Source organism: Haemaphysalis longicornis, unplaced genomic scaffold (genome assembly GCF_048455015.1).
Source record: "Haemaphysalis longicornis isolate Haplotype H1 unplaced genomic scaffold, Haemaphysalis longicornis Haplotype H1 scaffold_203, whole genome shotgun sequence".
Lineage (NCBI taxonomy): Eukaryota > Metazoa > Arthropoda > Arachnida > Ixodida > Ixodidae > Haemaphysalis > Haemaphysalis longicornis.
Window position 1 is genome coordinate 117,454 of NW_027526297.1, and position 14,711 is coordinate 132,164.

The 14,711-nt window shown below is 49.3% G+C and overlaps 1 protein-coding gene across 1 annotated transcript in view; it reads right to left on the bottom strand.

Moving 5' to 3' along the window:
* LOC144172438 (solute carrier family 28 member 3-like) overlaps window positions 1-14,711 on the bottom strand; it is a 59,376-nt gene that overhangs the window by 43,605 nt on the left and 1,060 nt on the right. Inside the window, exon 3 of the mRNA XM_077701144.1 lies at window positions 376-481. Coding sequence (XP_077557270.1) covers window positions 376-481 — 106 coding nt within the window. The remainder of the gene's footprint in view (window positions 1-375; window positions 482-14,711) is intronic.

Consider the following 14,711-nt stretch of genomic DNA (forward strand, 5'->3'; position numbering starts at 1 on the left):
CGACGCTAGCTGGCCACAATGGAAGCGTCGTTCCCGGGCTTTCTTGTTCTCTCTCCTTGGTCAGAGCCCTTGTGTGCGCAATATTTTTGGACTAACTCGTTCGCGAAGACTATTTCCAAAGGCACAGGGGTGCTAAGGTTTCTCGTAATGTTTGGCCGTTTTCGGCTTTAGTGAGATCAGACAAAGTGCCTCAGCGGGCTCTTCGTGGCCCAAATTGCAATAATAAGAATTTTCTGAAAAGCACAAACATAAATCTTTTCTACAACAATGCAGGAGCCTAAATTTAGTTTTTCTAGGTAGACAAAAGCGGCTCAAATGTGAACGATTTCTCTCGCTGGTTTTGCTGATAAAAAGACATCCCGCGGGCACACTTACAATGTAGGCGACGCCGACCGGAGCAGCTTCATCCAGGCCAACGATCTCCCCAGTGCTCAGGTAGCCCAGCGTTGATAGAGCCCCGTCTTGGGAAAAGCTCATCAACCTGCAAGCAAACAAGTCTTTGTCACCGTCACTTATTCACTGAGAGCATTTTCGGAAGAGGCTGCACTACGCGAAATAGGATATCTGGAATAGCCGAGATAATCGGAAAGCGGGGTCAGCTTCGACGACTAAGCCCTCATTCCCACAGCCGTTTTTATTTACCTAACGGAACTAACGGAACTAACTAAGCTTTATTTACCTAACGGAAGTGGATAAAACTAGTTTTTACAGCAATGAAGCCGGCATTGCTGACTGGGCCTGCTTTACCCAGCAACTCTATAAGATTTTCGGCAATCCAACCATTCGTTCAGACGCGGCCATAAAGGACGCTGTCTGCTTGCGTTCAACGCCCTGAAGGGACGAATGGCTCATACATGGAGGAAATACTTGCCCTGTGTCGTCGAGTTGATGAAAGCATGCCAGAGGCCGACAAGATACGCCACCTCCTAAAGGGCATCTCTTCATTTGCATTTAACGCACTTTCTGTTCAAAATCCTACAAGGCTCAGCGATGGGTGAGCAACTGGTCAGCGCCTGGAGGAACTGCAGTTAATTTGCTTGCCTCAGGACGTTCTGGCTAGTCAGCCATATGGGACTAGGAGTTAAAGGCTCTTATGCGCGAAATCTGCGAAGAGCTGCAGCTCCATGGCCCGCGTGGTCACTTTCGGATGGATCGACCTGAGTGGCACGACTTTTTAAATGAGGTGTTGGCAGCCAAGGCAACGAGGTGCTACTGTGGATGGTCACACGCAGACCGGGGCTGCGCAAAAAATTCCGTTATCACTTCACAGGCCCGTATACCGCCTTAGAAGAAACTCCAGCCATGAGCTACCACGTCGCTTCATGCAGTTCTCCTGTGGATCGTCGCTACCATGGCAGAAAAGTACTGATTGATTGATTGTAGGGTTTAACGCGCCGACGCAATGCAGGTGATGAGGCGTGCGGTAGTGGAGGGCTTTCGGATTAAGTTTCGCCACCTGGGGATCTTTAACGCGCGCTGAAATCTCGTACAAACTGGCGTTCTTGCTTTTCGCCCCTATCAGAAAAGCGGGAGTTGAACCGGTAGCCGCGCAGGGTAGTAGCGAGACGATTGGGCCGGCAGATCACCGCTCGACATAGAAGCGGTCTGATTGCTCTGGCAGATCGCGCAGAGCGGGCTGACCCCGTAGTCGCTTAGAGTAGAGGCGGGCAGTTTGCGTCAGCAGATCGCGAAGCGCGAGATAAATCCGTAGCCACGCAAAGAAGTAGCGAGTCGACTGCATCGACAGATCGCGAAGCGCGAGCTAGCTCTTTAGACGCGCACATAAGTAGCGAGTCGACTGCGTCGGCCGATCGCGAAGCGCGGCCTAAAAGCGCGTGATACATGGACGACTGGTGCATGCGATTCGCATGCGACTGATCCACCAAAACCGGTCCTAACAATAAGTCGTAACGATCAGTCGCATGCGAATCGTATGCACCCGTCGTCTATGTGTCAAGCGCTTAAGTCCGTAGGCGCGCAGACAAGTAGCGAGTCGACTGCGTCGGCGGATCGCAGAGCGTGAGCCGGACCAGTAGCCGCGAAGGTTAGGAGCGAGATGCTTTTGTCGGTAGATCGCAATATGCGAAACGGAGGCAGGGTATCGGTTAACCGGCATGTGAAGTGTACGGACCGCGATGAAAGCCCAGTTGTGCTCGCCTTGTCGGAAACGTTTTAGCAGTTTACCAACGCTGAGGGGGAGACGCTTTTTGTAAAACAGAACACGTGTTTGACGCGAAGTTCTCTCCAGGATAACGTAGAAGGCCCAGCAGCTTCACGCAGGGGTGCGCGAAGCCGAACGCCATTCAAACCATAGATCTTGGGGCGCTGATGAAGCCACCGAGATCACAACCCATTGGTAAGGGCATTGGTCAGGCTTTGGAGATTGCCGAAGTTAGGTATCACTCATGCCACCAAGCGGGGCTATTCCCTGGTCCGCTGTTTTCCGCAGAGAAACGCGGGAAAGATGATGACGCTCGCGATCCGTACGGCATAGAATGTTCCATGCGAGGAGTGGCTCAGCAAAGGAAACTAGGCTATGCTAGCTTGGAAGCATTTGTACGCCTGGGTAGGCAGAGAACCAACGGCGGCGACACGCCACAAATGTTCGATTGTAAGTCGCCTGGGATCGGTGCATTGCCTCTCGAATGCGTCGCGATACCCTCGAGAAAAAAAAAGGCGGCCGAGAAACAGTCAACATGAAAAGCCAAAGAACGAAGGCATACACTCCCACTATGCAACATTCAGGTCTAGGTTTACCAAACGCCGCACAGCAAAACGAAACTCAGACGTGTGAGAGAAACAAAGAGGGCGCTCCCTAGCCGTGACAAAGGCCGAGGGGCACTGTGCCAGAAAGGGCACATGGGGTGGCTAAGTTTCGCAGGAATTCTCGGAGAGCTGTGGGAAATGCATTATGTGGAGAGAGTATTCCCCGCCGACGCGTTTGTCAGGGTCGGCGTCCCATTCTCTGGGCTCCCTTCATTTAAATACTCTCCGAAGGCGTTGCTCACATTTTCCCCTTCAGTGTCACAGACGTCCCTCAGGCAACGTATGGTGTATTTTGCAACAGATGAGCAGAGCAGGTTGGCCTGAGTGGCAGCTGTGTTTCCGCAAACTGCACCCGGAAGGATTTGTTTTGAGAAGAGCTTAGGTTGCTCAGACAAATCCGGTGCGCTTGTATAATTGCGCACTTTACTCATTCTGTTTCGTTAGTTAAGTGTTGTGGGCCTGCTCTCTACGGCATGCCCAGGAATGAGGCACACTGCGGTTGCGTGAAAGAACTCTTTACTCACATCCTCCAACGCGCTGTCGCCCGTCCGGGCATACACACACCATCACCAGAAACCCTCTGTCTCCCGAGTTCCAGTCCCCGCGCGCGGTTCTTCAGCACCACCGCCCGTCCCTCCCCATCGCTGCTACTGCCCCGTGTCCGCCAGCGCCATCCCTCGGGTGCCGACGTCTCCACGTCTTGCGGCACGGTGGCCGCATGGAAGGCGAGGAGGGCGAGGGAAGGGAGCCCATGACGAGGGGCTCCGGGCGACACCCCCTAGACCAGAAGGTGTCGTGCCCAGGCGCTCCCCACAGTGTTAACCGAATTTTCGTACGACGGAGAGGAGTTAAGCGTCGATTTGTTTTGGTTAGTAGTTGTTAAGTTACGGCTGCTCATTTAGTTATTGAAACCCGCCGGTGGCTCATGTAACGGCGTCGCCTCCGCTTCTAGCTGTCCTGCCGAGTTTCTTTCAAGCAACTGCAGGGACGCGAAGTTGGGGCCTGGGCCGCTGAGTGCATGCTTTGCGCTCTTTCCTTTTGTGCGGCAAAAGACGAGGGGCTTAGCCCGAGTACGTCTGTTGGTATGCGGTCGTTCGTTGGCGAGCTGACGGGAGCGAAAGGATGCCGACGGAGTACAGACTTTGAGGATTTGCGAAGCCAGCGTAGGTGCTGTTTGTTCATGGGTAATTTTCCTCGAAAATGGTCGCCTGGGCTTAGAGCAGTTCTTCCCACGGGAACAGACGGCGGGCAGCGGCGTTCCTTAAGCACCGTTTACATTCACCCGACGAGGGAGAGTATTGAGTTGAGAAAAAGGGGTTTGTTGGACTCGATGCACTCATGCATAAGCGGACGCGGTGAGTCAAAAAGCCGTCAGGGCGGGTGAGTTCAACTCACAGGCAGTGGGTTGGTTGACACGCACGTCGGGCTGAGTCGGCGGGCCGTGAGGAGCTGAATACGGTATTTGCACGATTATAACGCGCCACCGATTGTACCGCGCGGGTGGGTTCACGCTAGAAAATCCCAAAAAATAATTGGTTGCCGGCTTTACTGTACAGATGTAAAATACATGACACTACTTACCTAAAGAAGGAGATTTTATTTCCCGCGTGCAACTACATCAGCCAAAAATAAATTGCGCTTCGTAAACTTTCTTATCCAGCTCCTGCAGGGAATAAAACTATAGTGGGAAACATTGAAGCTCTTTGCGATTTAAAGTGTCTTGATCTTCATAATTCTACGTGTGACGGGCTAACTGCAATAGTAGAAAAATGTGTAACATCTGACCAAGGTGTGTCATTCAGGAATGAGTGCACCGAAATTCACTCATGAGGTGTTGACGGATTTTTTTACTGGATTGAGTTGGAGTTTGGGAAGACCTCGTGCCTATGGCAATGTTGCTGGCCGACTTAAAACCTGTTTCGGTTTTGAGCCCGATTGTAACGCGCACACAAATTTTAAGGCTAGTTATTAGCAAAAGAAGGTGCGCGCTAGAATCCCCAAAATACGGATCGAGTTCAATATAGACCTTGGCCGAACCGGATGCTGCAGGCAGAGCGACAATGTAACCGTCATTCTGTCCCGATGTAAATACTTGGAGTTATGTAAATAGTGTAAATAAACTTAATATTCAGCAAGAAAAGCAGTCCTCATCCCTCACCTGTTTCAAGCATCGGGCGTTGGTCATCGTAGCGAGTCGAGATTGTCCTCTCTGCTCGAGCTTCCTCAAGAACCTCATTATTTCGTCTTCGTCAGTCACCAAGAAGATGGACAAGCGAAATCTAATTGCAGTGTGTCAATAGTTGGGATTTAACACCGCGTGAAGTAAGCGTAAATTTTGAGCGTTCGATTGGAGAAGTGGTTCATGGGCGTTATCTAACACTGCGTGGTTTGACGTCTTGTTAGACGTTACAGAAGTACTAGTTGTTCGGGATCGGACACAGCGTGAGGTAAGCTTAAACTTTGTGCTGTTCGTTGTAGAAGTGGTTAATGGTCGTGATTTAACACCGCGTAAGGTCGGCGGAATCTGCGTGTAAGTGTTTATTTCGTCTCAGTCTGATGGAGTATAGGAGGTAGTTGTACATGAATACTGAAAGTGAGTGCATTTAGTACTGCGTGTTTACGTTCAGTTCGCATTTTGAGGCATTTGTGTGTGCCAGCTTGGTTGTCTTGCGTAAAGGTAACCTAATACAATTTTGTAGTGGAGTGTGCTACAGATTGTTGATTAGCGTAGCCGAGCTCTGTGAGCTAGCGATCTGTAGGTTATCTTTCAGATAACTTGTCGAGTATCTGGGGTTTTCAATGTCGCCACTGGTTTCAAGTGTACGTATGAAATGTTTGTTCATCAAGGAGCCGTATTAAAGGTCATACTTTGTTTTGTTGTACTGTCATATCGATCCCGCTGACGTAGACTTTGTACTGTACACGGTGGCGAAAGGCGTGCGTTGCCTCGGTCACTTCGTAAGGGCAGTTCTAGTTGAGTAGCTTTGACAAATGGTCATAGGCAAAAAACGGAATGCCTTTCGAGTTCCTTTTGGCCTCGTTCATTTGCTTCATCTGCCCCATAGAGTTCCTGTATCACATTTATGATTCTTTTGCTCTGATGTAGTTGTTTTAACTACGCCAGGAATGGAGGCCTGATTTTGAACTTCTTCCATGGAATGCGCGCTTCGAATCGTTTTAAAAGGGTGTAATATTTCAGCAATCGGATTATTTTTTGTTATCAAGGTCTGGTAGACCAAAGGGTGTTCAGAGGGCCCTTTCCGCACTGAGTGTGGTTCGGCAATGGTTCCCCTGCCGAGTTCGTCATTTCTGCAGAAGCATTTTGTTCGTGTCTTCTTTGGGATCATTGGGGAAGCCAGAGAAAGGAAGCAGCCTACGGGAAACCCCGCCTCAAGCCATAGATGCAGCTGCTAACTACCCGCATCATTCCAGCCGAGCCGCGATGAGCTGCTCGTCCTCCTGCAGTATTATCTTGCAGCGGGGGTGCTGTTGTGAAACCGGTATTCGGTATTTCGCGGATCGAGCACCAAAGCCTGCCGTCGGCCGGGGGCCTTCCCTCATTTGTATTCGACGACCCAGTGTGCCGACGATGCCGTCGCGGCGAATGATGCTGCCACTGGACATTACCCTTTTTAACGAACTCGGGGCCCATCAAGCATCAACCGGTTAGCGGCGGTTCTGAAAATAGCATCCATTCGCGCCTCGCACGGCAATTTTCGGCGGCGTGCCTCGCATCACTGTCATGCCCTTTCCCAGCAAAACTTCCTAACTCTACGAGCCAACGGTTCTTTCGTGGCGTGCGCGACAACAAAGTCATACCGCGTCGAAGGCGGCTGCGGGGGAGGGGTCGGCGGAGAGTTTCACTCGGAGAGCACACTAGATATGGCGCCACGAATTTACACAACGTTCCCCGCGCGGGAGTGCCTGCTGACCGGAGGCGGCATCGGCGCTACGACTTTGTCGTCTGCTTCAGCGGTGGTTGTTTTGGGCCTGTTTTGGTGCAGCTTCGAATTCACTGCGGGTGCCTTCGCACCTCCAGGGTAACCCCCACCAGACAGAGTTAAGTTGTCGTACGGCCAACATACGTTAAGGATTCGTTTGCAGGTTGGGAAAACAAAATGTACAGACCCTATACAGACATCTGGCCGCTAGGGAAACGCTACGTTTTGCGCACTGCTTGCCACGAAAAGAACTCCGCTGAATAAAGTGGTGATTAAGAATTCGGTTGTGCTTTAAGACATATTACAAAATGCGAATGTAGCAACATCTTCTGGTAAATAGGAAATATAAAAGTTCTCTGAGCTTTCTTGCAATTCTCAAACTTACAAAACTAACTAGTTTATGTTGGTATAAATGGGAATCACTAAGCTCACATGCCGAATTGTTTCGGTGTCTGCGCTTGTGTCACGCGGTGGTGTAGCCCCAAGCCAGCACATCAGGATGGCTAGGTTCCGCTCTCTCACCCTTTGAAAGACGCTCCTCTATGTTTTCTCTCCCGACTCACGGCCGGGCTACAGTGGCGGCGTCCGCTGCCGACGCTGCTGCTGTGTTTGGGACGCTGCCTTCGCGAATTCCAGGTAACTCTGGCTGAATCTCTGGTTTCACTTTTTGTAGAGGGACGTGTGTAAATTCAAGTGACGTCGCATGGGCAATTGTTGTGGATGTCATTTAAAGCTTTTTTTGCAACCACCTTCACAGCAAAAATTGAAGCAAATTTTTTGTGGTGTGTCTGACGACGCTGGAGATGTCTTCAACGAGCCATCCGATGGATATTACGAGAGAGGAACGCAAGAAGTCTTCCCGGCGCTTGAACATCGAGAGGACAAAGGGGACTCGGCTCCTACCTCAATTGCCTCAGCGGCGGCAACCTAACGGTCTCCTGCGCAAGAGAGAAGCATGTCTGTCAGTGTTTGTGTGTGTGCTTGTGTGGACGTAATTCTAAGCGCCATAAATTTCGTGATGGGTGCGTTGCGACATCAGCTGAGAGAAAGGGTGAAAGGGGACCGACCCAACGTGCCTATTTAATCTCTAGCGCGCAGTGGCGCACTGCCTGTTCTCTGACATCGAGTGTAAATACTGGTACATAAAGTTTTCTTCTCCTTCAACTTCGTCATCATGACTGCACCGGCCAGACACCAATTCCGGTCCACTTCGACCACGCTACGCCGGTTTGTAATACCCCCTAGATTCAGTGTGTTCGGCTGTTTCTCCGCACCTGTTCGACTCACGTGCCATAAAGTTCAGGTGAGACGGGGAAGGTAAAATTCTTCCACTTGTACGTTTCCAAAACACAGTTTTGTGAATGTCGTGGTTAGTGTGTACTGTACCCTTAAAAGCTTCCAATTCCGGCCCAATCCAACAAGTGGGCAAGTGATACGGAGAAAGGGAGAACAACGACAACATGTTTTGTTCTACCTCCCGTGACGTGCTGGATAGCCCAATCGGTAGAGCAGCGATATAGTACTCTGGACAGCCTAGTTAAAACCCAATCGGATCACACCCGTGTTTTGATTTATTTACTGTTTACAACAGCGACCACTTATTGGTCGTACAACTAGGGCACTTTTTCGCAGATTGGGAAACTTAATAGAATTTAAGCCTCTGTAGCAACCATTCCTTTCGAACGCGGAAATTTGACAACGCTATCGACTAACGGGATAACTAAACCATCCAGCCTCCAATGGGGCCATGTAAGAAGGCATAGTATTCACGATGCTTCAACAACAATAACAACAACACCCACATACTCCAGCACACACGCATACATACACACGCACACATACACACGCACACATACACACAGCCAACATGCCTTCATGCCCTCCAACCCACTCTCTACTACCACTCTTCGCTCACAGCGAAGTCCCACCCATTCCTTCGCACATTGTCTAAGAAAGGAAAAAAAGCCCGTCTTATTCCATTTATAACCTCTTACGCTACAAGCGCAAAAGAAAGGCGGAGACCGCCGGCCGGACCAGCGAGATTTTGTAATGCAGAGCCCGACCACGTACATCCCTGCTTCATTAAAAGTTTTCTGTTTCTCTCGAAACCGATCATTCCTCATAGTGGGCTGGCATGTGACGCGGCCCCTTGACAAAATGCCAGTGGTGCCTTTATCAAGGAACCCGCAGTGGCGTACTCCTGGCTTTTAGATAAAGTTGGAAAAAAAGCTCGCCGCTCGGTGAGTAATGGGAATACAACGGGTGGCCGGTTGACCGAGGCCAAGAAATAAGAGACAAACGGCAGTTACTGCAGAACGGCAGTGCAGTTGAAAGTTCTAGAAATAAACATGGAAGCTTACGAACTGGAAGTATCAGATTGGCTTGGCCATTCATTTCGGAATTTATCATGGATACCGCGTGGCCAAGGCTCCCAAGAACTTCAAACGAGGGCTTTGTTTTTTTAAAACGAACCTGCCTTTCCCCCTTCCCCTAGATTCTGAGCGGCTGCTGCTGTTGCTGATTGATGGGCTGGTGTGCCCCACGGTTTCATCTCACAGCAGATAACGGTGCCCGGTATCCGATTGTAGTTCCCGCGTGGCACAGGAATAGGCTCGCGGGAATTCACCAGGGGAAGTTACGTGAGGTATCGCTTGCCTTATCGGTTACGCTCAAGGTGCCGTGCGAAAATGATTTGCGGGAGAGTGGCGCTTGAACGAGCACCGATTCAGGCGTGCGTTACGTCCTCATTGCTTCGGGCGATGAGATTGTTATGTCCTCTTATGGCCTCACCGCACCGATGTCCTCTATGCATGGACAAGCTGAGCGTTTCTTGTCACTTCTTACTTTATCGACGCACTCGCCACGCTTAACCGTCGTAAAATTGGGTACCTAAGACAAGCACAATGAAATGAAGGTTTACCCCGACTGGTTTCTTTCATTTCAAACTAGGCATGAAAATATGAAAGTTTTGCGTTATGTTGATTCCACGTTATGCCTGTGATCTGTCAGTTCAGTTTTATCTAAGTTACGCCGACGTGGTCAAAATGAGCTTCTAATGCGAAATTTTATCATCAGTCAATGCCACCTGATGAATGTTTGGGCGTTTGTTCTGTCGAGGTCGTTGGGTCGGTCCGTCGGTCGGCCTCGGGATAATTTGTCTGGCTATGCGCCTTTCGTGTAAACTAGAGCATGCTGGTTTCAATAGTACTCCAAATGAACACACCTGGCGTCACAGGGATGCTTTGTTAGGCGACAATTTTCACGCGACAATGTTGAACGATGTCCACTCTTTTGTAAGAAATATTACCCTTTATGTGTAATTGTCAGCGTAATAAAGTTGGTTGTTGACTTTCTATAGCTCCTACACTGTGTCCTTTCAAAGTATTTTTCCCAATTATTATCGAACGCACTAGTCTTGGAGTTGTCTTTAGGACAACAGTTCACCAGCCCTTTCCCAGGTCCACTATTCAAGGGGGAATAGATAGAATCTTTCTAATCGTTTTAGTACTGCAACTTGTACTACAATTCTGTCTATTATGCTAACCCTAAGCCCTCCTGGTGTTCTTCCGTCAAGGTAAAATTTTGGTCTCTTGATGCGCACGTGAATGTACACACACCAAGTGATGCATTGCATCGGGCTCTAGAAAAGCTATAAGAAGGGCTCAACAATAACCCACCGCTCTCAGAGAGAGAGAAATAATTATTTATTGGAGAGTTTAGCTCCAACCCAAACAGGAGCTGGCTACTCCAGGCATTGGAGTATACAAAAGGTACAATACTTGCCCTAAGGAACCACAAGGGGTTAGATTAAGTACATTGAGACAGCAGCGGTCCTTACAGCAGTCGAATAAAGTTAAAAAAAAAACAAGAGAACTATACAGATCTATATACAGACGACATTCACGACGCGACACAGATAGTTTCGCCAATATACATAACACCTTTGTGTGTTTCCACACCCATTTCAGAGCGTTGCAGAGGAAAGTGCACTCATTTAATAGTGCTCACACATCTTCATTTGAAAAAAATCCCTTAAGGCAAGGAAGGCTTTCGTTTGGTTGCGAACATTGTCCCACGGACCCAACAGTTTCGGCAAGGATAGGGGTGTCCGAGATAGCAGGTTAAGCTTATCACTTAGTTTTTTCCGATCGGTCGCATATAGAGGGCACTCAAGCAGGACATGATGTACATCTTCAGTTTGGTGTCCACAAGCACAGCAGGTGTCATGAGCGAATCGAATACGGTAAAGAAATTTCTTGGTGTAGGCTACGTCAAGGCGAAGGCGATGTATTAACGTGTCGACGGAACGACCCAGGTGAGACGCACACGGGTATGTAAGGTACGGGTCCACTTGGTATAACAGCGATGAACGATATTTATCGGTCAACCTGGTTTCCAAAGTAATGTGTGTCCTTAGTTTTTTCAAATAATTTTTAACATCACCTCTGGTAAAAGGCACGGCGCTACACGTGGAATTTGAATGAGCGGTTGCTGCTAATCGGTCAGCTCGTGCATTTCCTCTTATTCCAATGTGCCCGGGAATCCACTGGAATGTTATTTTCTGAGTTTTTCCTATTTCAGTTGCAATCACATCACAGATGTGTCTTCCAAGATATTGTGATGACTGTAAGCCGTAATTGGATTTAGGGCTTGAAGAGCCGCTTTTGAATCTGTGAGAACTGCCCATTTTGTCGGTGAAGTCATTGTAGCGATAAATTTGACTGCAAGATATATTGCGTAAAGCTCTGCAGCCGTCGACGATGTAGGGTGTGAGAGCTTGACCCCCTGATCGATGTGAAGACTCGGTATTGTGAAAGCTGACGACGACGAGGTGGTTGTCGACGATCCATCGGTATATATATGCACATAATCAGCATAACGGTCATGCATGTAATTGAGCGTCATTTGCCGTGCTGCCACTGTAGATATAGATTGTTTTTTGGGCATCCCGGGGATATCAGCATTGGTGTCAATGCAGGGAACAGTCCATGGAGGCGACCCAGTGCTGTGTTGCCATTGAGAAACAGCGGGCAGGGCCATGACATCACCAAAGATGGCCTGATGAATCTTTGACGCTGAACGCTGTTGAAGACGGGAAACCAAAGGGTGCGAGTCATGCTGCGTAGTCAGGCGCAGGTAATGACGGCGCACCTCCTGCACGCGCAAAGCATTTACGGGTGGCTCTCTTGCTTCCGCGAGAACCATGGTTCCCGACGTTGGCCTGGGCACTCCGAGGCAGAGACGGAGGCCTCTGGTTACCAATGCTTGCAGTCGCTGCTCTTGACGATTTGACAGGCCATGCAGAACAAGTATAGAATAGGCAACGGCCTGACGGACAAGTGTAGCATGCAGTCGAAGCATAGCAGCGGACGAACAACCCCATCGGGTGCCTGTCAGGTAACGCAAAACGTGGACTACACGTGATGCCCTTTCGTGTAGATAATCCATATGTCGGCACCATGTGAGCGATGTGTCAATGTATATCCCAAGAAACTTGTGACATTTTTCTCGAGGTATTTCCTGACCATCCATGGTGAGCCGTAATCCACGCAACTTCTTTCGCGTGAAAGCAAGCACGCCGGATTTCGTTGCAGAGACATCCATTCCTCGCGCACGTAGAAACTTCTCAATGCTATCAATTCCAGCTTAGAGGTCAGCTTGAATCGACAAGTAACAAGCACCGCTGCACCAAATGCAAATGTCATCAGCGTAGATGCTTACGTGCAGCTGCGGGGAAAGCAACGCTGGCAACTTCGTCATTACAACATTAAACAACAGCGGACTTAGCACGCTTCCCTGAGGAACCCCTTGTTCCACTGCATGCTGTTGGCTGTCTCCTTGACTGGTGCATATGTACACTCTTCTGTTCTTCAAGAAGTTCTCAATCCCACGAAGTACTTTGCCACGAATTCCCATTTTGACAAGGCCTTCAAGAATGTGGTAATGACTTGCGGTGTCGAATGCTCGACTAATATCCAGAAAAGCAGCTATTGTCATGTTTCCTTGAGAGCGCTCTTGTTCAATGGACGTCACCAGGTCTAGGACACTCTCCATAGTGCACCGACGTGGCGGGAATCCTGACATGCATGATGGAAAAGACCCAAATGTTTCTAAAAACCAATTTAATCTATAAAAGATTAGCCTCTCATATAGCTTGGCTACGCAACTGGCCAAGCTGAGAGGCCGAAACGAGTCGATCGCTCGTGGTGATTTTCCTGGCTTAAGGAGAGGTACAATCTTCGATAACTTCCAAGACTCGGGGTTCTCCTCAGAATTCCATAATTCATTGAATAAATGTAGCAGATGGATGGTCATGCGGGTACCAAGATTGCAAAGGAGAGCGTAGGTGACATTGTCTGGTCCAGCGGCGGCATTGCGGCAACTCCTTCGCAGTGCTTCTTCGAGCTCAGTCAGCGAGAACGCGACATCAAGCTCTGCGTGACATGATGCCCTGTACTTCTGGAATACTGACCTAGCGGCATTGCGAGATTTGATAAACTCATCACAGGCCATTGCCTCTGAAGGCCTCGTAATCCATGCACAAAATTTATCTGCAACAGCTGTTTCGGACAATCCTCTGCATAGCGCTAATCCTTGAAAAGGCATTCTTGCTGCCACAGGTGATCGAAGAGCGCGAATCGTATCCCACACTTTGCTTGTTGACGTCATCGGAGATAAAGTGGCACAGAATGACCTCCACCTACGTTGGCCTAAAGACTGCAGTTCCTTACGCATTTTGATTAACGTTCTCTGTGCGGTGCGGTAATCTTCTAGATTTCCTGAGCGGCGAAAACGCCGCTCAGCAGGACGTCTAATTGCGCGCAGCCGTGCATATTCTCCGTTTGCACCAGCACTGGCGTTTGGAACAGGAATCCACTTGGTAACCTTTGCCATAGTGGATTTCACCAGTTGTACGAAGGTGTCAATATTGCCCGCGGCATCTTCGGAACAATCGTTATGAAAGCGGAAAGCCCCCCAGTTTGTAATGCATGCCATCCTTGGCTTCTGCGCCAGGCAAATTCGTTGGTGTTGAATTAATAGAGGAAGATGATCGCTGCCGTGAGTGTCAGCATCGACACACCATGACGCCTCTGATGCAATGTCTGAAGAGCATAACGTCAAATCAAGCAGACTACTGTAACCTACTCCTCTAAGGTACGTTGGTGTGCCGTCATTCAAAACACATAAGTTGTTACGCTCAATAATTTCCTCGAGTAATCGGCCCCGACTGCATATCCGCTGGGATCCCCATGATGGACTATGGGCGTTGAAATCACCGCATACAACAAATGGAGCTGACAGGTTTCTAAATAAAGTATTAGGCACAGATGAACTCACAGTAGTTTGTGGCTCTAGGTAGACACTAACGACAGTGAAAATGAAGGATGCACACCGCACTTTCACTGCAACGTACTCCGGTGATGAAGAGGTCGATGAGGACACGAGGGAAGAGGGTAAGTCTTTGCCCACACAAAGCATAACACGGCTGAGTCCATTTGGTCTCAGCACGATACTGCACATAGTTAGCCAAGCGAAACTGGCCAGTTACTCGTGTTTCACACAAAGCTAGAACAGGAAACTTATAATAGTGCACAAATTGACCAAATGCACTTGTCTTGTTGGCGAGTCCATTAGTATTCCATTGAAAAATAGCTGTCCGTTGGTAAGAGTTAGACATACCCGAGACACGGATCGGCAATGAAAGGGCGGGCCTGTGGTAGTTACAGCAGAGCTTGGATTTCTGGAAGGGAGTTAGCTTGTGGAAGGAGACGGGTGATCGAACGAAGTGCTAAAATGAGGATCCGTATAAGGGCCTTGTCAGATATTTCTTCATCAGACTGTGGAACTGTTGGCCTCTCCGGTCGTGCCGATACGCCTTGTGACCGCCGGGTATGTGTATCCAAGGGTCGCTGATGTGATGGATTCTCTATAGCGGCCAAGCCTGAGGTCACCGTAGTCGAGTTGGGTACCAAATTCTTTGAACGAGGTGCAGGCCGGGGTGTC